General features: G+C 45.0%; 1 protein-coding gene across 1 annotated transcript in view; it reads left to right on the forward strand.

The window, feature by feature from the left end:
- RTN3 (reticulon 3) overlaps positions 1-23946 on the forward strand; it is a 109013-nt gene that overhangs the window by 52703 nt on the left and 32364 nt on the right. The window contains exons 3-5 of the mRNA XM_085625912.1: positions 11698-11905; positions 12233-12371; positions 20148-20217. Of these exons, the coding sequence (XP_085482038.1) occupies positions 11698-11905; positions 12233-12371; positions 20148-20217 (417 nt within the window). The remainder of the gene's footprint in view (positions 1-11697; positions 11906-12232; positions 12372-20147; positions 20218-23946) is intronic.

A 23946-nucleotide genomic window follows, 5' to 3' on the forward strand; every position in this document is an offset into this window, starting at 1 on the left:
GCTTTTCAGCCTAAAGTCTGCGCCGAGAATCTTTACGAAGTGTATGGCGCCAGTGGCAGCACATCTAAGAATTCAAGGTCACCAAATTTACCCATATCTAGACGATTGGCTCATAAAAGGTGGCTCGTTCAGGGAAGCCCAACATTCTCTTCAAGTTTGCATGAACCTTTTCAATCGCCTAGGTCTCAGAGTCAACCTAGAAAAATCACATCTCAGGCCATCGCAGTCCCTTCAATTTCTGGGAGCTTTAATTTGCAACAAGGAGGCGAGGGCTTATCCTTCAGAGGAACGTATTCAAAAGACCATAAAGCTGACTAAGCAATTGCAAATAAAAAAGTCCGTTACAGTAAGAACCTACAAATCGTTGTTGGGGATGATGTCCTCTTGTATCCCCCCTACTTCCCAATTGCAGACTCCACATGAGACCTATCCAAGAACTGCTAGACAAGCAATGGATTCACTCGCAGGGATCCTTCGAAGATCGAATAGTTATCACTCCTCAGATCATAAGGGCCCTGTCATGGTGGAAGATCAGAGATCATTTAGCGGAAGGACTGACTTTCGAACCACAGAGCTACAGTTTCGTAATGACGGATACTTCACTTCAAGGTTGGGGAGCGCATCTGCAGGAGCTCGAAATTCAGGGTCACTGGTGAAAGAGCGAAACGCAGCTCCACATCAACTTGCTGGAACGAAGGGCTGTTTTCTTGGGCCTAATAGCATTTCTTCCCAGGATTCGCGGTTCAACAGTACTTGTTAAGACAGACAGCTCAACATCTGTTTTACCTTCTAAAACAAGGGGGTACAAAATCGAAAATATTGTCGAAGCAAGCACAAGAAATTTGGAGGTGGCTTCTGTATCGCAACATTTCGCTTCAAGTACAACACGTTGCAGGCGTAGACTACACAAGAGCAGATATTCTGAGCAGATCATCCCAAGATTTCTCACGAGTGGGAACTGAACCAAAAGCAACTCTTCAAAGTGTTCAAGAGATAAAGCACTCCAAAGTTAGACCTGTTCGCGGATCGTCAATTCAAAATGCAAAAACTTTGCAAGCAGGTTTGCACAGAAAGGGTCGTGGGGCAATGTGCTACAGATGTGCTGGACGGGGATGTTTGCGTATGCATTTCCCCCCTTCCCTCTAATATCGAAAGTCTTGAGAAAAATTAAATCGGAGCCGTGCCATCTGATTCTGATTGCCCCAGCATGGCCGAGACAAGCGTGGTTCTCAGAACTTCTCAGACTCTCAGTGACACCCAGGATACAGTTTCCATTAGTGCAGGATCTAATAACAATGAACGGCGGCCAGATACTGCATCCAAATTTGAAATCACTGAACTTGTCCGCATGGAACCTCACGAACATAAGTTCCAACTATTGAAGATCCCTCAAGAATGCAGAGAGATTCTGTCACGATCTCGAGCAATCTCGACAAACAAAACTTATTCGGCTAAATGGAAAAGATTTTGTCATTGGTGTGCATCTAAGGATCTACATCCGTTTCAAGTCTCTTCTGCTCAAATTCTTCCATATCTGTTAACGTTGGCCAAATCTGGACTCTCTCATATGTCTATAAAAGTACACTTGGCCGCTATTTCAAGGTACACAAGAGTTCCTGACCACCCATCTCTTTGGTCCCAAAGGGTTATTAAAGAATTTCTCAAAGGGCTTTTCAGAATGTTCCCTCCAGTTCAAAGACCAGTGGTTCCTTGGCAGCTTAATACGGTTCTTGCACAGCTAATGAAGCCGCCATTTGAGCCAATACATAAGGCGTATTTGCAATTTATCTCATGGAAGACAGCGTTGCTATTAGCGCTCACGTCGGCAAGAAGGGTAAGCGAGATCCAAGCTTTCTCAATTGCAGAACCATTTCTTCAATTCAGGCAGGACAGTTATTCTGAGGACGAACCCCAAGTTTATCCCTAAGGTCCCCTCTAGCTTTCATCTGAATGAACCGGTGGTTTTGCCTACATTTTTTAAAGATCCTTCAACATCTGCAGAAAGAGCTCTACACTCTTTGGACATTAAACGATGTCTAAAATTTTACATCGATAAGACGAAACCGTTCAGAAAGACAAATCAACTCTTTGTGGCATTTTCTGGCCCCAGGAAAGGTTTGGCACTCTCCAGATCTAGTATCTCAAGATGGATAACTGCGGCGATCTCCTTGTGTCATGTCAAAGCTGGAAAACCTTTACAAGCCAAGGTACGTGCGCACTCCACAAGGAAGATGGCAACTTCTACGGCTGTATTCGCAGGAGTGTCATTGCCAGATATTTGTAGAGCTGTGACATGGAAGAATGCGCCCACCTTCACTAGACACTATTGTCTGGACACGGCATGGACAAAGGATGCAGCAGTGGGACAGGCGGTTCTACGGCATCTATTTCATTAAGGTGGTATTCATAGAATATTTGGAGGTGTATATGTAGAAATATATTTATATGTATATTTAGACACATATATTTTGAAAACTGTGATGTATGTTACCATTCTATACAAAGAAGCAGAGCCCACTGTTTATTGGGGGTTTCAGCCTGGAAATGCATTTTGGGATAAGTACTGCTTGCTATTCTGATACAAGCATGTGAATCTATGAAAGATTGAATACTGGAGAAAAAACTAGTTACTTACCTGTACACTATGGTTCTCCAGTATTATCTTTATAGATTCACATGCGGGCCCGCCCACCTCCCCATTTCTCAGGCAGAACCTCATTGTCTCTAGATGTATTGTAGTCTCGCACTCGGGGCTGGAAATCTGAGGCAGGAAGGCTCTGCTGGGGAGTGTGATGTCAGGGCTGGCAGCTGATTGGCTGAGTCTTGGACCAAATAATGATGAGATTTGGTTACCAAATAAGAGGATTCCCTATGGGATTTTGCTATGCAGTTTTTTCTTATACTGCTGTGGTCATTCTGTTACCGTGAGACTCCCACCATGACGATGGGGAAGATACAAGCATGTGAATCTATGAAAGATAATACTGGAGAACCATAGTGTACAGGTAAGTAACTGTTTTTTTACTTTGTTTAGGCTGCTTAGGAAGAGCTTCCCGTGCGACCCGATTGGTCTTTTTTTGGGGATGAGGGGGGCCCCCCTGCAATGTTGATTGGTGCACTGATGTTATTGCAGTAAATGTAAAAGTCAGGCTTGTTTTACCTTTAATGAATTGGTGCTTGGGGGGCATATCTCGCCACCCCAAAGCATGGTCACTCCTGGGAGAGGTTTAGTTGGGGCAGCAGTCTTTCTACCCACCTTGAAGAGGCAGTTGAGGTTAATGACCCTGGGTGCAGAATGCCCACTTGGGGCTTCAGTATTTTATGGGGGGGGTCTACCCTGGGACCAAATACTTTCTGCCCACCCTCCAAGCTGCTCCCCATGGGCTGAAACCCCACTAGACACCAGGGATTTCAAAGAGGTGTTAAAAAAAAAAAATGGGGCAGTTTGCTCTGGCATGGAGCTATACCCTTGCCCCAGTGGGGTCATGGTCTTTCACTAACAGTCCACTTTTAGAACTTAGTATCTGTTAGATACATAATTCTAATAATTGAGAAACCTGGAAGGGGTTGCTCACAAGATATCAGTATTGCAAAGAAATATTGAAAAAATTGCCGTAACCATTGGCCTTTTCATCAACCCCTCCTTGCACTTTGGTCGATTTCCTGAACCTTCAGCTCAAATTTGCCACTGCACCAACAACTTGGGTTTAATACCAGGCTACCATCGTTTCTATCCACCTAGAAACCTTGATTGTCTTTTGGAGAAGCTGCTAAGCTTTCCTTTGTCCTTCAGAGAAACCTGCCCTAATGACTGAGCAAAGCACAGAGGCCAGTTAACTTCTTGGCTGTAACCATATGCTCTTTATGTCCTACAGAATTCAGTTTCTTGCTTTTGTTGTCAAGCGTGACTGATGGGACAAAGGAATATTTACTTTTATAGCTGAGACTGTCAGTCTAGTTTTGGACCAACTCTTGTTAGTGGATCCTGTTCTTGGGACTTGTTCTTTTGAGATATTGCTTTTCTGGAGTGAAATATAACTATCTTTGCTTGTGTAGCTGAGAGTGGGAATTTAGCTTTGCTGCGCTTTCCAAAACACCATGAAATTTAGCAGTGAGCCCTAGTGATGGCATGCTAGACTGACTAGGTTAGAGTGTATGTTCTTCAGTCTGGGGTCATGTCTTGGTTTGCAGTTTTTGTGACCGTGTTCTAGCGAAGTGCGGTCTCCTTGGAAATTCGGGCACTTGTCTCTAAGCCAACTTGGTGTGTGTTCTTTCTTTGAACCATTAACAGCTGGTCGGAGGCGTTTTGGAGGAAATGATCAAAACTGCCTCCTCTATTGCATTTGTTTTTGGAAAGACCATTCTGACATCTGTACAATATATGATGGCGAAAGTGGGTCTGCTAGTTTAGGTGCAGATACAGGAAGATGGGCAGAGATACCGTTGGTAACCTTTTTCTCGATGAGGAATGCTTACCTCCATATTCCTACTCTGAAGAAGGGAAGTGCTTTAGATGTAATTGCTTTGGTGTTGTATGCCTTGATGCTGAATGTATTTTCAACATTACTTAGGTCTTCAACATAGTGTCAGTCTTTGATGCTAAATGCATTAATGGTGAGCTGTAAGCTGGTGTTGGTTGACTTGATTAATACGAGGTAAAAAATAATTTGGACGTCCTTTGTTGTCATACCTGGATGCTGCAAGATTAATTTAGGCTCTAAGCAATACTATTTTTTGACGGCCTTCTGCCTCTGCCAGTCTAATTCTCTCGATTTTCTCTGATAGTCCTCTTTGACAGGTTGCGATCGACTTCATATTTCTCATTCAACGAAACAGGAAGGTTATCCTTAGTCGAGGCTTTTCACATACACTGAAATCATGTCTGAGAAGGTGTGAAGTGCAAATAATGTGAAACGCTTCATTTTAAAATCTATGGAAAAAGCTCCTAGCCCTCAAAGAACTGATGCGTCTGCCACTGCAGATACTGTAAGGCAGTGGAGCGGCTGGCTGCCATAACAAGCTTCAGCAAAGACAGTAGATCTCTGCAGTGAGAGAGATAGTGACTTCATCTATTACCCATGTTGGATGGCCCTGCAGGAATTTTAAAACTTGCCCGTTAAGTTGCTCTCTCTGCAGTCTGCTGATCATCTAACAGACCAAGAGAGCTGGGGCAACATCAGCTGTATTTTGAGCAAATTCTTGCATGTAACTTCCTCTGCTCCAACCCTGCATGGCAAGCAACGATGTGAAAGAGTGCGTGGGCAACCGGGAAGGTAATGTCAATGGGAGAGAGGACTAATCTAGCAAGAACGGCACTTATTAGAATAACGCATTCAGAGCCACGTAAAGTTAATGTTAACCTAATTAAAGCGCTTTCCTTGCAATGTTTTTTTGTTTTACACTGAATATATATTTTCGTCTTGCTAGTATCATGGTAGTACAGAACTGAAATTAATTAAAAAAAACAGTTCTTCTAGAGCACCCTATTTGACAGACATCTAGCTGCAGAACTCTTACCTTTAAATGGCTCGGGCGTCAGACTGGATTGTGAAGATTTTTGTTTGAGCAATACACCTGTGCGTCAGTAGGTGGCATCGGTCAGCACCAGGTGACTTCGGCATCATCTGCACTGTAGTGATTTTCGCAACCTTTATAGGCACCACCTCGGTGTGATGGCGTTGGTCCTTTTCTTTCCATGCCAGCAGGCGCAGACCCGGGAAGAGAACTACCATCTCACTTTTTGACAGGCATTCTTCGATGTTATGTCGACCCCTGTCATCGCACCATGTTGGTGACAAACTCGCACCCGGTTTGTCTTTGGTGTCTGGGGTGCGACCACAATTTAAAGTCGTGATCCGACTGCCGGATAATGGTGCTGAAAGCTTTGAGGGAGCAGACCCTAAAGCTGCTTGTGGCCTCGGGGTCTGCACCATGTTCTCTTCGGATGTCTCGTTTACAGTTCTGGGAGTTCTAAGTCTTCGTCCTCCCACTCAAAGTCGTAGAGTCCGTCAGGTAAGAAGCGCAAAAAGCATATGTCAAATCATGCTTTGATTTCTCCACGACCGTTGGCCCACGTGACCGAGGAAACTTGGTGTGCTAGGCCTTGTTCCTCTGAACCTGTGCTGGGGTCATCTAAGTGCTTCCCTGCCTTCCCAGGAGCCAGAGCAATCCCCGGCCAGCTCAAGGAATTTTATGACGCCATTTGCCTAATATTTGGGCAGTCTGAACCTACCGGTGCACCTTCTGGCCTCGGAGGCTCAGGGGGGCGGGGTAGGGGGGGGCTCCATTGGGTTCCGAATGGCTCCAGTACAGATGATCCTCCATCCCTCCATTAAGGTTCTGGATCGTTGCGACCTTCCCAGGTGCCGACAGACTCCGGCATCAGCCCCATTATAGTCCCCAACGACTCAAAGGCAGATCACCGCCTACCGATGCCGGCAACGCCAGAACCCTTAGGTCTTAATTCGGGTCCTCAGCCTTATTCTGAAGGGCTAGGAAAAGAGGAGGAGGCCCGGGCCATCCTCTCCCACTCAGTATGTCTGGAGAGATTCATCAAAGTTCACCTTACATTGTGGTCTTGACCCGACTGGCTCACGAGGCAGAGCGATTCTATCGACCGTGGCTGTTTGACGCCACGCCTGGTTGAGACCAGAAGTAGGCTGGGGTTGTTTTTCCTGCTACTTTCTGGTCCAAAAAAGAACACGGGTCTTCAACCTATCCTAGATCTGCGAGCCCTCAACTACTTCCTCAAAAAGGAAAAGTTCAAGATGCTCACTCTGGCTCATGTCTTGTCTTCCCGGGAGACTGCATGATAGCGTTGGTCTTGAAGGACGCCTATTTTGACATTTCCGTCCTGCCTGCTCATCAGCCTTACCTGCGGTTTACTGTAGGCCACGAGAAATTTCAGTTTGTTGTGTTCCTCTTTGGCCTTATTAGCGCCCCCACTGGTGTTTACCGAGGTGACAGTTGCAGCTCATTGGGATAGATCACAGGTGCCAGTCTTTACCTATTATGATGACTGGTTGTTGAAAGCGGGCTCACCCCAGGCTGTCTTCTACCACCTTCAGACTACGGCGAACCTCCTGCATTTTCTGGGGTTCCCTATCAACTTGTCGAAGTCAAACCTGACTCCTCTCAGACGCTCCCTTTCATGGGAGCTGTTCTGGACACAGCTGTTTTGGGCCTGTCCTTCTGAGCAGCGAGTCAAGGATTATCAGGCTATGATGCCGTTTCAGCCTCTATCCTGGATTTCAATGAGACTGACCCTAGGGTTGCTGGGCCTCCTGCTAGTAATGCATCCCAGATGGCATATGCGCTATCTGCATTTGGACTTGAAGTTCCAGTGGGCGCAGCATCATAGGAATTTCTCCTACATGGTCTAGATCTCGAAGGGAACTGCACATGACCTGCAAAGGTGGCTGACCAACCGCGATTCAGTCAGAAGAGCCCTCTCCCTTCCCCAACCAGACCACACAGTAGTGACAGATGCATTACTCCTGAGATAAGGGGTGCCATCTGTGAGAGGTGGAGATCAGAGGACTCTGGTCTCTGGCAGAATCCAGACTCCACATCAACTTGCTTATGCTCCAAGCAATTCTTTTTGCATTGAAAGCCTGTGTGGTGGGGTTGTGATCCCTTTGTCAAGAGGCCCTGCATCTCTGGACGTGGCTAGACCAGCAGGGCATACCCCTGGAGGTTGAACACCTGGCAGGATTTCTGCCACTAGGGCAGACTAACTCAACCATTGATGCGTAGCAGATCACGAATGGTGTCTCCATCAGGTGGTGGTGCAAGGTCTCTTTCAACACTGGGGAGAGCCTAGTTTAGATCTGTTGGCCACTGCTGAGAACATGCAATGTCAGCTGTTTTGCATGCTGGAGTTTCCAAGGCGGCTCTCACTCAGAGGCTTTTCGTCTCAATTGGAGCTCAGCCAGCTGTATACCTACCTATGTCCATATCACTCCTGTCTAGAGTGCCCAAGAAGATGAGGAGCGACCGGGCCCAAGTCATTCTTGTGGCTCCGGACTGAGCACAGAGATTCTGGTATCCAGAGCTGCTCCAATTGAGCATCGATCCTGCAATCATCCTCCCCCTTCGGGAGCATTTTCTGTCACAGCAGCAGGTTAGGCTCCTACACCCGAACCTGTGAACTCTACACCTTCTTGCGTGGGGATTGAGCGGTGGCATTTGATGGCATTCTACCTTCCTTCCAAAGTTTGCAATGTTATTTTGGTGGCCAGGCGGGCCTCCGCTAAGATAGTGTACAACTGCTTGTGGAAAAAATGTCTACAATATTGTACAGAAAGGTGTATTGATCCTCTTTTTGCTTCCCTCAAATGTTGCTCTTTATTTTGACCCTTGCTGAGCACTAGGCTTTCTCAAAGGGTACCTTTTGGCTCTATTTGCCTTTCTGAGACTGCCAGACCAACCCTCATTATTAAATATCCTTTTGTAAATAGAATCCTCCCCTTTCATTATGCCTCAGTGGGACCTTAATTTGGTTCTTGCCTTCCTGATGTGTGCTTAATTCAAGTGTCTGCACAACTACCCCCTCCGGCTGCTAACCATCTAAACTGTCTTTTTAGTGGCAATTACTTCTGCCCGGAGGGTGATCGAATTGCAGGCTTCGTCATCCAAGCTTCCTTACCTGACCATATTCCCTGATAAATTAGTGGTTCGTACTAGGGCCTCTTTTCTGTCGAAAGTGGTAGTGCCATTCCATGTGGGGCAATCTACCACCATGCCCACTTTCCACGCTCCTCCGCACCCCTCCAAAGAGTAACGGCTCCGCTGGACCCAAACAGAGCATTGCCTTTTTACCTTGACCGCACTATAGAGTTCATGGTGGACGACTAGCTCTTCGTGGGATACGTTGGAATGAAGAAAGGTTGTGCTGTGTAGAAGAGGACAATCTCGCGATGGGTCACCCTGTGCATCAAAATGAGCTACGCTGTAGCCTAAAAGTAGCCTACTGAAGGCTTATGGGCTCATTGCACCAGAGTTAAGTCTGCAACTGCGGTGTTGCAAAGTGGAGTTCCAGTTCTCTACACTTATCAGGCAGCAACGTGGGTGTCCCAGCACACGTTTACCAAGCACTACTGCCAGGACAGTCCAGTCCGCAGGGAGTGCCTTTTAGGTTGCTCTGTCCTGCAGGACTTCCTGGTCTAAACTTGCCTGCAGTCCTTCTTCTAGGGAGGGGATTTTTCGGGTATTCGCAGCTAGATGTGTCTTATCAGATGGACAAGTTACTTGCCTTCAGTCACACTGTATCTGACAAAGACCTGATCTAGCTGCAGATACCTTGGCCACCCAACCACCCATCTTCCACGCACTGTGGACAGGTTTCTACGGTCAGGGCTGATCCCTTTCAGGTCCCTAGTTGTTCAGAAACACACCAGTGCCTATGCACTTCATGACTCTGCGCTTCTGATGTGGAAAGTCGTAGAAAATTACTGCCATCAGGGCTCCGAGGTGGTGCCTATATAGGTGAGGCAGACATCACACCGGCACAGACTACGTCACACAGAGCCGACCGACACCACCTACTGGGGTATTGCATGAAAAAAAAAAAACTTCTGGATTCAGTCTGATGCCCGAACAATTTTAAAGTAAGAAATCTGAGACAAGATCATGTCTCTACCAGATAACTACCAATGGTAAGTAATTTCTCCGTCAGAACCCAAGAAATGTCCACACATTATGCATTTAGGTAAATCTGAGCCATCGTAACCAATAACTTAGAAAGAATGACCTGCTGTCTGGATTTTGAATTATTTTATGTCCTTGGAAAAGGAAAAGAGGAACCTCACATGTGAAGTCTGGGTTGAGTGCACTTTCCAAACTAGGCATCCGTTTATAAATGGAAATCGGGTCACATGGGTAGCTATGGATTTGTTTCCCTAGGTCTGCAAACAGAGTAATGTAAATTTGTAGTTTATAGTGTTTATATATAGCGCTTACTACCCCTAACGAGGCTTTGAAGTACAGTTTGGCAAGTAGCAGGCTACTCCAGAACCCAATGTTAGTGGTTTTGTCCTGTGGTTATTCTTAATTATTGTGATTAGTAGAGTGCTCTACAAAAAAATGACAAGTATTTACCGGAGTTAATTTGTGATAGTTTATATTAATACCATTTGGGTGTTATCATTAGTAAGGGCTAGGTGGCTTCAGGTGAATGGTTTGTGAGATAAATAGGCTGGCGGGGATTAGATAGTGTAGGGTTGTGAACGCACACATTGGGTACACTTGTCTGTTAATGAGACTGCAATCAAGCACAGTTGTGGAGGTATATTTAAGCTTCAGCCTGAGGGATGCAAAGCACTTGGCTTCCAAGTATACGCTGCCAGAGGCAGCTGGCACAATCTTTTTGCACCGTTTGAGCAGTCAGACATGGGCGCACATAATATAATGTGTAAGTTAAGCTAAAGCAAAACATTAACGGGAATCTTATCAAAGTATGAATACATTCTCGCAGTGCTGAGGAAAGGTGCGGTTTTGACATCTTCTGTTTTTCATCCTTTCTTGCCCATCAGATCCTTCTACTCTTGAAACAAAGAGGAAGCTAACTAGAATACACAGTTGCTGACTCCGAAACTTGGCAGGTGGATTCCTAATAAATCTGACCATCTCGCCTAACCTAGTTACCCTCCGATATTTGACCATTTAGGCCTGGGGTTCAAAACCGGATGCCTCCCCTAAAGATTTGAAACTCGACACACCTGCATGGTTTATTTGAACTCACAATCTTGGGTAGTTCTGGTAACCTCGAGAGAATGAATATCCACGTCCTCTAGTCCTCCTTTTTTTTTTTTTTAAAGACTACTCTGAGTTTCCAGAGCAGGACCTGCTAATCTGGTATGGCACTTTTACATAACGCAATTCTGTGATTCACAGTTTTATAAATATGCTCCTTTGTAAATATCTTTAAAAAAAGGTTAGTTGAAGCACCGCCTTACATAATAGTCCTTTATACGTTTTGTAATGGTTCAACACAGATAACTAGAGCTCTGAATTGAATTAAGTCCTCAAATTACCCATTTGTTTTATTTATATGCTGTATATATTTTTCATCCTATCAAAATTGATACCTTGTGCTTTTGTATGCTTTAATTCATATATTTTATGCTTCTCTATATGCATATATGTAGTTAACGTTGCTCCACCCCCTTTCTAGACAAGTTTGTGCTCTTCTAACATAAGATGTAATGAGGATAATGTATCCAATTTGCAGACCCATCCTGTACATTTTTAGAACTTAAAACATCAATAATTTATAATAATAAAAGCGAATCCTGTGCTGCTTAACTGTTGAAACCAGCGTTAAGTTACTCATGCTACCAAACTAGCACATATCCGTTTTTTCCTGGTTTTGAAGTTGTGACCTATACCAATCTGGCATATTCTTTGATTGTCGTACCTTCTATGCTCTCGAACATTTTATTTCGGTTTGTGTGACACTTTACATATCATAATTCCACTGCACAAGTCAATCACTGCTCCCCATTCATGCTTTTTGCCTAACCCCATCAACTCTGTACTATATTCCTTTTTATATTTTTCTGCTGGTGTGTGTGATCATGCATGGCGTCTTCATCTGCTCAATCTCATTTTTCATGATTTCTCTTCAGAATGCCCTTTTGCCTTCTATCTGCGCCAAAGTGTATCATTAACCAGATTTTTTTTTTTTTTTTTACTCAGCACGTGATCTGGTCTTTTGGAGAGATGTCAAAAAGTCTGGTGTTGTCTTTGGCACAAGCCTTGTTCTGCTGCTGTCGTTGGCAGCGTTCAGCATCATAAGTGTGGTAGCATACCTTATCCTGGCGTTGCTCTCAGTCACCATTAGCTTCCGTGTGTACCGATCTGTCATCCAGGCTGTTCAAAAGTCAGAAGAGGGACATCCATTCAGGTAAGGCCCTTCATCCTGTCGTTGCCTGTGGCTAATTTACATTTTTGGCAAGCTCTTGTAATTAACAGACCTGCTTAATCTGTATCTGTTTGTTTTCCGATATCGTTTTTTTTTATCTATTGTGATGAATCAAGTGATCTACATTTCATAATTTTCCAGTTGCTACATTTCCTTCCCAAAGTTTACACATGCCCACCTTTTCCTTTCTGAAGGAAAAAATGTTTTTACAAAAGGTTTAAAAAAAAATTGTATAGTCTGTCCTCTGTTTTTAGTGACTTCCTCTGTGCAGTTTTCTTACCATTGCTTTGTGTCTCGTATTCATTTCAGACCCTGGCTGGATGTGGACATCACTGTGTCCTCGGAGGCCTTCCATAACCACATGAACACAAGCCTTGTGTATGTGAACAAAGCCCTCAAGAAGGTCATCCGCCTCTTTCTGGTTGAAGATCTTGTAGATTCTTTAAAGGTAGGTGAAGAAGCTATATTGTAATGGTATCCTGCCTTTTGATCAGTGTTTGTTCAACACTGATTCTTGCGTAGCTTTGTTTTTAAATCTGTTTAGTATGTAGGGGGTGATCCTCCTGTTCCCAATTTGTAGGTTGCTGGAATAACCCCACGGTTTGAAACCTGGGGTATTTAATCAATTCACAGGCTTATATCTCCTGCAGACAGTCATTTTTTTTTATACACACCTTGTAATGGTTCAGATGGTCTATTTATTTAATATACGTGGAAGTGATCCGAATACCAAATATGTAGCTGACATTGTTTACAAAAATTGAAAGCTTAACCTTTCTTCATGGCTAACTTATTAAACCATTCCATTAATGGATTGGTCTGAATCTTCCCTGCCACAGGGTCAGTATTTCTACTGAATGTCTGTAAAATTTGAATGTCCTTGATAAATATGGATTCGGGTCCATAATCTTTTTTGAAGTTGCTTTGAAAAAGTGTAATGATGCTGTAAGTGATTTTTAATCAGTTTGACAGCCCCACTGTCTAATATTGCAATATAATGTACGTTGCTTGTGAGCAAGGTCCCCTAATGGATCTGGGAAAACGGAACAAAAGGCTTGGAACTTAATCCTAGAATTCCCTTTACAGTGAGCTTGATGGTGTGGTCACCAGCAAAGATGTGTTCATTACTCGCATTGGAGATGTCTTCACTTGGTCAGGTGAAGATTCTAGGATGAATACTTAACTTCTCCAGTATTTGGGGTGTCTTTCATAGATTCACATGCTTGAATATTCCCCGTCGTCGAAGTGGGAGTCCCACGGTATATATAAAAAGCAATAAGTATCATGTATATATACATATACACATACCTAACCACATAAGAGTATATACATACCCAAATAAACATATATATATAGTTCAAATAACATATCAAGTTAAAAATACCATAGGATAGCATTGAGACATAGGAAAGCATAGAGAAAAAGAATCACTTTGCTAACATATCACTGTCACTTTATAGTCCAAACTCCAGCCAATCAGGCGCTAGCACCCTCTAGAACCTTCTCCTCAGAGGCTCAGGCCCTCAGATTTTCTACCGCACGTCGTGTGAAGGGAGTCTCCCTGAGCTCTGCTCAGTTCATCTGGTTTGAGGTTTTTTATCTCTCATCATGTCTGCAAGTAAAATCTCTTTTCCGTCCTTGTTCATCTTGCGGAAAGTCAAGACTTTTCTCTGAGGATCCCCATGAGAAATGTATTTATTGTCTGTATCCTGATCATAAGGTGGCTAATTGTAAGATCTGCAGAACTTTCTCTCACAAAACTTTGAAAGATAGAGAAGGTCGCCTTTTAATATGACTTCAAAAACTAAAGGACACAGACAACCCACTTTCTGAGGTGGAAAGTGTAGCCTCTGTCAAAACAGGAGTCTCCTCAAAGCGTGGAAGTGTCCAGGACTTGCCATCTCCTTTTCTGAAAAAGAAGAGACTTCACCTTGAGGAAGTGTCTACAGGCAAAGTCTCTGTCTCCACGTCTGCGCCCCCGAGACGTAGCTCTCAGGCGTCTGTGACTCCGTCAGCACATGTTTCCAGTCAGAAACTTTCAAAACCGTCGACGGGCCCGTCGACGGCACCTCCGTCGACGAGATCGGCTACTTCATCAGCCTCGGTGACGACGGTATCGAGTAGATATCCTTCGTCGACGACACTGACTTCGTCAACGTCTTCTCCGTCGACGATAGTATGTGTGTCTCTTAGAACTGTCTCGTCGACGATACCACTCACTTCTTCGTCGACGACTGGGAAGCTGGCGCTTCCGTCGACGTCCACAACTCCGTCGACGATGGGTAAAAAGAAGAAGAGGAAATCTTCCTCGTCGACGACAGCCTCGTCGTCGACGACAGCCTCGTCGACGACGACAGCCTCGTCGACGACGACAGCCACCCCGTCGACGACAGCCTCGTCGACGACGACAGCCACCCCGTCGACGACAGCCACCCCGTCGACGACAGCCACCCCGTCGACGGCAGTCCCGTCGACGGCAACAACCTCGTCGACGGCAGCTCCGTCGACGATCGCTTCGTCGACGGTCGCCTCGACGACGGTAGGGTCAAATTTTGCGACAATGCCATTGGTGCCAATGTCAACACCAGCACCGGGGTCTGTGGACAGCTCCTTAATGCTTCGTCGTAAGGCCATGCTAGACCCAGTTATGTTACCACCTGGACCACGGCCACCTCGTCAACTATTTCCCTCAGGGGATGAGGACGATTCGGATGAAGGCGATCAGTCTCTTTTTCGGGATGCTCATAGTCCTTCGGAGCTCCATATAAAATGCCAAGAGTCTGAGGAGGATGAATTTTATGAACAGGAAGAAGGGCAAAATACCTCTGCTCCGGTTCCTATGATGCAGCTTCCTGTGCAGCTTGTTTCCAACCTCCAGTATATGTTGGAAGACTATAATCGTAGTTTTCCAGCATCCCCTCAAAATACTCCACGTGAAGCGCCATCTGAGGTTCCACCTCCTATATTGCCAACGATACCCACGCCCTCCACACCTGCACTGCCTTTCAATGCAGAGGATGATAATATGGACAATCCGGATACGGAGAGGGCGAGCTCCCAGAGGACGACACTATGGCGGACTGGGATGATTACCAAATCAATTCGCCCGCATCACCGCCAAGGTCACCAGTCAACTCGCCACCTGTCGACATAACAGGGTTCCATCAGCTGATGGAGAGAGCAGCACAACGCTTTCACCTTCCCATGGTGGTTAGGGAAGAGGACTGTTTCTTATATGACTTCAAGTCCCAGCCTCAGAAACAAGTACGAGCTGTGCCAATCATAGACTTCATATGGAATGAAAGCCTAAAATTAATGAAGACACCTAATTCTATTCCGGCGGTGCTCCCACGCCTGGAGAAAAAATATAAAGCTCCGGATTCTTCCCCAGCCTGCTTGGTGTCTCAACCTAAGCCGGACTCAGTGATCACACAAGCGGCACAGCGCCGCTCCAAGAATCCATCATCTCCAATCTCGGCGCCTCCGGACCGCGACGGCCGTCGCCTGGATGCTATAGGCAAGAAATTTTCAACCATGGCGTCAACAACGGTCCGGGCTGCGAATTCCTTGGCTATCCTCGGCCGTTATGATAGACAGATGTGGTCGGACATGGCTGCATTGGTCAAACTTATACCGGAGGATTCAAGAGCGGAAGCTCAGAAAATCCTGCAAGAGGGAGAAAGGGCGTCATCCGAGATCATTGACTGCTCTGACATCGCATCCACCGGTTTTCGCCAATTGGCGGGAGCAGCCGTCCTAAGAAGACAGGGCTGGCTTCGGTCAACCTCTTTTCGACAAGAGGTCCAGGCTAAGATTTTGGACATGCCATATGACGGGGAGTCATTATTCGGCCAGCATGTAGAAGATGCCTTGCAAACCATTAAAAAGGATACGGATACGGCTCGTTCCCTCGGCACTCTACAGTTTTTAAGAAGCAGCCCTTTCGAGGTGCGCGCGGCCGCGGCACCTCCTCCTCATCATCATCCTTTCGTGGCTCCTCGTCCCAATACCGCTCGTACAATCAGGGGCAACAGCGGTACAATTCACAACCGCAGCAGTCCTACAGACAGCAAACTAGCAAGTCATACAGAGGAAAGTCGAATTACAGAGGAAATTCAACCAAGAAGCAGTGACTCTGTACGGAAAGAACTTCCTTTTCCCAGTTGTCCTCTAGTTCTTGTTGGAGGAAAAATCTCCCAGTTCTTTTCAACCTGGTCCTTAATCACTTCGGACCGCTGGGTCCTGGATATAATTTCAAGGGGCCACGCCCTAGAGTTTGTGAAGGTTCCTCCACGCACACCTCCATCCGGGCCACCACCCGCCCATCTCAGAGAACTTTTCAAACAAATCCAAATAATGTTAAACAAGGGTGCCATCGAAGTGGTTCCGAAATATCAAAGAGGGTTGGGATTCTATTCCCGTTTTTTCCTCATACTAAAGAAATCAGGGGAATGGCGTCCGATCCTCGATCTCAGATTGCTCAACAAATTTCTCAAGACTCAGTCCTTTCGGATGCTCACATTGAAGGACATCCTCCAATTCTTTTCTCAGGAGGATTACATGACAACGATCGATCTGCAGGACGCATATTTCCATGTGCCCATTCTACCACGCAACAGGAAATACCTACGGTTTCGAGTGGGCCACAGGGACTACCAATTCAAAGTCCTACCCTTCGGACTCTGCTCAGCCCCGCGGGTCTTTACAAAATTCCTAGCCCCGGTGGTGGCTCACTTACGACAAGAGGGTATTCAGATATACCCCTACCTGGACGATTGCCTCATCAAAGCTCAATCCTCTCACCAGGCGGCCCTCGATACCCAGCGCTGTCTCGATCTGTTTCAGTCCCTGGGGTTGTCGATCAATATACAAAAATCTCAACTCACGCCGACTACGTGCAAGACTTTTCTCGGCGCTTTTATCAATACGAGCACAACCATGGCCTTCGCTTCAGCAGAACGTCAGGAACGGATTCAACAGCTTGCGAGCTCCATCGCAGCAAAGCAGTCAGTTTCAGTCCGCATATTAAAATCCTTTCTGGGAATGGCGTCCTCATGCATCGCTTTGATCCCTCTCTGCAGACTAAAAAGTCGCATCATCCAAGAGGAGTTAGACAAGCAGTGGCGCCAGGTTTCCGGTTCCTTCAACGATCAGGTCGTGGTGTCACCCCGCATGGCTCAAGCGCTGCATTGGTGGACTTGTCCTGCCAACATCGCAGCAGGAACATCCTTTCTGTCGTCAACCCCAGAACTCGTCCTTACCACGGACGCATCCATGGAGGGTTGGGGCGCACATTTTCAAGATCTATCCGTCAAGGGCCTATGGTCAGCGGCTCAGCGTTGCTGGCACATCAACAGACTGGAACTGATGGCCATTTTCTTGGCGTTGAAATCCTTCCGCCTGCAATTCCAAGGGAAGTCAGTCCTCATTCAGACGGACAACACCACGTGCATGCACTACCTGAACAAACAGGGCGGGACAAGATCTCCACTGCTCTCCAGTCTGGCGCAGAGGATTTGGAGTTGGGCCATACTCCATCAGATGACGTTACAAGCAATTCATCTGCCCGGCATTTCCAATACTCTGGCGGATGCACTCAGTCGGTCAGCATCATCAACCCACGAGTGGGAGTTACATCAACCGACGCTGTAATTCGTCTTCAACCTTTGGGGTCACCCGACAATCGACCTCTTCGCAACCCTGCAGAATGCAAAATGCCAGTCCTACGCAAGCTGGTTTCCCCACGAAGGGTCGTGCGGAAATGCCCTTTCGATCAATTTGTACGGGATATTTGCGTACGCTTTTCCGCCGATTCCGTTGATTCCACGAGTGCTGCGGAAGATGAGACAACAACCGTGCCATGTACTTCTAATAGCTCCACGGTGGCCTCGGCAGGCATGGTTTTCGGAGTTGCTTCTCCTATCCCAACGCGAGCCCATCCTTCTCCACCTGAAGCCGGATCTGCTCACAATGAACGATGGTCGGATATGCCATCCGAATCCCAGATCTCTCAGCTTGTCGGCTTGGAACCTGAGCACCTTGAATTTGCTCATTTGAACATTCCTCCAGCCTGCAGGGAGGTGTTAGCTAAGGCAAGAGCTCCATCCACAGTGAAAACGTATAAGCTCAAATGGAAGCGATTTTGTCATTGGTGTGCTTCTGCCCACATTCATCCTGTGCACGCTCCTCCAGAACACATTCTGCCGTTCTTCCTACAACTAGCGCAGTCTGGATTATCGCACTCTACCTTAAAGGTCTTTCTAGCGGCAATATCTCGCTTCCGACAAGATGGCTCGTCCTCTCTCTATTCATCCAGAGTCATACAACAATTTTTCAAGGGTCTCTTCCGCATGTTCCCGCCCATTCGGCGTCCTCCACCCACGTGGCGCCTGAACATCGTGCTGGCTCAGCTTATGAAGGCGCCCTTCGAACCTATCCACTCAGCGGATGTCAAATTTTTAACTTGGAAAGTGGCCCGCCTCCTTGCTCTGACCTCTTCCCGCAGAGTCAGTGACATTCACGCTTTTACAATAAAGCCTCCGTTCCTTCAATTCAGATCGGATTGTGTCATCCTCCGCACTAATCCGGTTTTTATACCTAAAGTGCCATCCGATTTCCATCTTAACGAACCAGTGCTCTTAAAGACTTTTTTCCCGCATCCACAAACCCCGGCGGAGCAAAGCTTACACTCTCTGGACTTGAAGAGATGTCTAAAATTCTACATTAGCAGGACTCAATCCTTTCGCAAATCTGACCAGTTGTTTGTGGCCTACGGGCGTGCTTGCAAAGGACAATCTGTCACCAAACCTACTATTGCCCGTTGGGTTTCATCAGCAATCTCTTTTTGCCATCAAAAGGCTGGTAAGCCTCTGTCTTCGGGAGTGAGAGCCCATTCAACGAGGGCTATGTCATCTTCCACTGCCCTGTTCGCTGGTGTGCCCATCCATCAAATATGCCGGGCAGCTACGTGGTCCAGCAGGCACACGTTTACGAAGCACTACTGTCTGGAATCCATTAACGAAGCAGACACGGCTGTGGGACAGGCAGTTCTACGAAATCTGTTTAAATAAGGTGAGCCTCTGCTACTTCCCTCCTCCTGGGGTATTATTATTATTATTGCGCTTTAAATACATTGTTTGTATTACATGCAATATCAATACGGCTTGGTCAGCCGAATACTGTTTACTGCTTACTATTCTATTCAAGCATGTGAATCTATGAAAGACACCCCAAATACTGGAGAAGAACAAATGTTACTTACCTGTAAACTGTGGTTCTCCAGTATTGGTGTCTTTCATAGATTCACATGCGACCCACCCTCCTCCCCTCAGAGGCTCTCTTCTCCTCTTTCGGCTCTATGGTCACTCTCGTGCTCGAAAATCTGAGGGCCTGAGCCTCTGAGGAGAAGGTTCTAGAGGGTGCTAGCGCCTGATTGGCTGGAGTTTGGACTATAAAGTGACAGTGATATGTTAGCAAAGTGATTCTTTTTCTCTATGCTTTCCTATGTCTCAATGCTATCCTATGGTATTTTTAACTTGATATGTTATTTGAACTATATATATATGTTTATTTGGGTATGTATATACTCTTATGTGGTTAGGTATGTGTATATGTATATATACATGATACTTATTGCTTTTTATATATACCGTGGGACTCCCACTTCGACGACGGGGAATATTCAAGCATGTGAATCTATGAAAGACACCAATACTGGAGAACCACAGTTTACAGGTAAGTAACATTTGTTCATATGGAAGTTCTTCTTGCCGTATGTGCAAGCAAACACTCTAAAACAATGAGGTACAGCCATTCAGATTCAGGTAGCCTGTTCTGGTCTTCAAAGAAAGCAGTTGGAACTTTCATTATGAACCACAGCTTTTTGGAAAAGGAGGGATGGGGAGTTGAATGATGTAATTTATGTTGTCTTGATTATTTTGCTCTGGTCCTTGTATGAATATAGTAGTGATTGTACATTGCCAATATCTGATTTGAACAGTGTTACAGCATGCTAAAACCAGATTTATATCTTGTAATGTACCCAGCTATATTGACATGAACGGCCATGGAGTTGTAGACTTCTTGCAAACCAGGAAATGATCCACCACTGCAGTTTACCATCCTTTGTAATGTGTATTTATTGTTGTGGCTAGTAGCACAGTTGAACATAGGCTACACTGTTGTATTGTAGCCACTTACCTATGTCTTTTGTTTCACCCCATAGTTGGCTGTCTTTATGTGGCTTATGACATACATAGGTGCTGTCTTCAATGGAATTACTCTCCTTATTCTCGGTAAGTGACTGAGAAATGGCACGTAAAAACACTTCCCTGTGAATTTTCAGATTTCACCCTTAATACCTTTTTGTGGGTTTTAAGCAAGGTGCAACATTGCATAAATGTTTGTGCAATGAAACCAGAAGTCAGATGCTGTGCATCATTTTGAGATTTATTGGTTGATCTTAGAATGTTGTCCATGATGTATGTGTTCACAATAGATAGGCGTGCTTAAAATGAATCCCTGTTGTAGACCTGGTGCCTACAGTTCCAGTACAATGCCCTCCCCCCCTCCCTCCAATCTTCGTATATTTGTGGGTTTTTATGACCCGTGGCCAGGAAACATCAATGGTATCAGCATGCCAGTGTATGGTGAAGATGCTTGGTAAATAAGGTCTTCACACACCACACACAGGTGATTTTTATTTTTAACCTTTCTCGGACTTGCATGACTGGGTCAATGTGCCATTTAATTCTTGGTTGTAGTGAATTTGAGACTTGAGCCACAGGTCGAGCGAGATGCAGATTTAGAGACTCCCTTGTTTGCTTCTACCATAGTCTTGAAGGCATAATAGATGTAGAAGAAGTTGGACCAAGAGGAAATGCCCCCCAAGAAAAGAAAGACACTGAGCCTTGGGGTGATAAGTTTCCTTCCCTAGGTTTAGTGAGAACGTCAGCCCAGATCATTTTGTCAATTGAGAACCCCCAAGCCCAGGACCCTTAAGACAAGTAACACAGGAAAAAATTGACAAATCTCCCAAAAGAGTGCAAATTCCAATTATGCTATTGGACGTAGGGCATCCACCAGTTGGAATGTGTTGAGGCTCAAACTTAGCCCCTCTACCTCTAGTCAAAAAGCGTTCGGCAAATACAAAAATCAACATTTACATCCTGTGTCGAAATAGACCTGGTGCTTAGTTTAAAAGGGCAAATTTAACCTGATTTCAGGCTCCGCACCAGAAAATATACAGCCATGCGGGTTTGTTTAGGGAAACTAGGTTTCGTTTGGCTGAGGCTTTAAATACAGAACTAAATTGCATGAATTCCCTAGCAAACGCCCAGAGATGAATCTTCTGGAGAGCAGCACCTTTTTATTGGCCATGCTAGAGTATCCATTTACAGTGAGGTGCGACAAACTTGTGAGGATATAGATTGGAATATTCTGGACAAACATAGGCTTGTAGGGTAGTCTCAACTACATAATGTTTTATATCCAACCTTTTGCCCTTTCTGCTCACTGCCAAGTACTGTTCACAGCCACATATGCTTAGCCAAGTCAAACATTTTCAGGAAAAGAAAAAATACAGCATACTAATTAGTCCGAGGTGATTATTCCTACATGTTTTGATGTTTAATTGGCTAATTGTAATCATTGGCCCTGCATTTGTCAGATCAACTCTTTAATACGCTGTGTTTTGAAAGGGTACTTCTGGTGACACAATCCCTTGTATAAAGGGTTTTTCAACTGTCATGCAAAATCTGTTTATACTGCTATCTAGATAACATGAGTAGAAGAGCGAGAACAAGCCATTTTAAAATGTCAGTTATACTTTCATTCCTAAAGAGTGTTCATAGGGGTAAGCCCCCATTACGCATCATAGAGCCAGACGTATGTCAAGTGATCGTTATTGCAAACTTCATGGTCTCCGATCCTCTGCTGATGAGCCAAAGTGAGTTTTTGATCATTTTTAAACCTGCCACTCTTCTGAAATAGAAGGGTTTCCAAATTTAAAATCACTTCATTGTCACATAAGGAAGTGTCATATGTTGTCATAAAAAACATGGCTGGTATCTAGAAACACTAGACTGCAACATATTATACTATTGTATGCCCGAGTAAAGTAAAACACAATGGGTTATTTCAGATAGGGGTTTAGCACATCCAGTCCATGTAATATTTCACGTCTTATTAACAAATGCTGAATTATGTTATGAACAACTGACATAAATTTAAGGATTTAACAGTCCTGGTAGAGGCAGTCGACCCAAACTGGGCGCATGGTACCAGCCAAAACCTATTGATGTTGACCAAATGGTAGGGTGTTAAACCAGGCCCATCTACCTTTGTTATTTTAATCCTTTAAAGGGAGCTAAAGAACACATCAAAAAATTTGGAGTTTTCTTGATTCATATTATAATACCTTGTGCTCCTAAGGATGGAATGAGCTCCACCTAAACAGGAATAATTGTTGGGTGTTATATTTTCCCTATGTTAAAGAATGCTCAAATGTGGGTGAGGTAATTTCTTAGAAACAACAGGATTTATTCTACCTTAGATGGTTATATTGGGTGCCAACTTTATTTGGCGTGAGCCTCTTCTAGCTTTAAAAGGTTTGCATTACTCCACCATCCAGATGTTAGGTTGGGAAAATCCTGACTGAGAAACTCTTTAGCTTTGTGTGATGAACATAAGTGAAGTCTGACCTGTTTAAGCCTGCCGTACCCCTTCGCCTTCTTTCCAACTTGATATTCTTTTTCCGCTATTGGGTTTGGAAGGAAAAAACTTGTTGTGCACCAGGTCCAGATTCACCAGAGGGCATGAGGTCTGATCCCAGAACCAGTAGAAAAGATTCTCCTCGACAGAGGAGACACCCAAGGCATCTGAGGAAATCCTGTTTTTTTAAGAGCTTCGATCCACGTGGTATCACAGAATATACTATTTGGAAGTTAGGGTGATTCCTTGGTCTCTACTTTGCCTTCAGTCTTATCACATGGAAAGCACCCCATTTAAATTTTACCCAGAGTCTCTAAAAACTAGCTCATACTGAATGGTCACAGCCTCTGTAATCTGCCTACCAAAGGAACATAAATGCAAGACTGGAGCTCAGATTCTGAAATTAAGAGCAGAGCACCGCTATGGCCCAGGAAAATGCGTGTCGGTTGTCTCCACGCAAACTTTTAGTTGAAGAGGGCTAAGACACTTTGGAGGGTACAGATACGGCACAACAGCAAATCCATGATCTGGACATTGAAGATACAACTCCAGCAGACATTGATTTAGTCTAAACCCCATTGAAAAATTATTTGTATGCTATAAAAGCAACAAATTCATCCGGAGTACAACTCTTTGTTGCTGAAAATTAGACCTATGGCCAAACCAGTGCTATTGAAGATAATGACAAACCAGTAGAGACTCAACACACAGCTCAAAATCAAAAGGTCCTGATGTGCTGAAGAAGCCTAAACCGTCTGGTATGGTCTTGAAAGAATCAAAATGGGAGAAACGTTGGGGGCAAAAAGCCGGCTTCTCTGCAATACTGAATGCCATGAAGACCTTCCATGATAAAAGCTGGTTTGAGGTTACAAAATGAAAGCAAAGTTGCGAAACTGAAGTGACAGCCCATAGACAAAGGTTTTTTTTTTTTTTATGAATAATAATGACTCCATTCAAAATTCCATGAAGGACTGACCTGAACGCCTTAGAGGTATAGCTAGAGGGGGGTTCGGTGAGGGAGACGGCACACAGGATCCATATAAAAAGAAATGGACATATTGACGCCACTCCCTATAGATGATACTTTCATTTAACTCTCTATTATCTGAAGCACAACAATTACGTTGTACAACTGGAGGAAGAAGTGGAAGAGGCATGCGGTCTGTTAAGAAGTGGAAAAACGTCTAGCTCCTTATGGAGCCAAGTGTTACTTACCACAGGTTAAGGAGCTTTTCAAGAAACTAGCCATTTGGAAACACATTACTACAGTTAGAGTGGAGAAGTATAGATCCTTTCCACTGGATCCCACATAT

The sequence above is a fragment of the Triturus cristatus genome, chromosome 9 (assembly GCF_964204655.1).
Source record: "Triturus cristatus chromosome 9, aTriCri1.1, whole genome shotgun sequence".
Classification (NCBI taxonomy): Eukaryota; Metazoa; Chordata; class Amphibia; order Caudata; family Salamandridae; genus Triturus; species Triturus cristatus.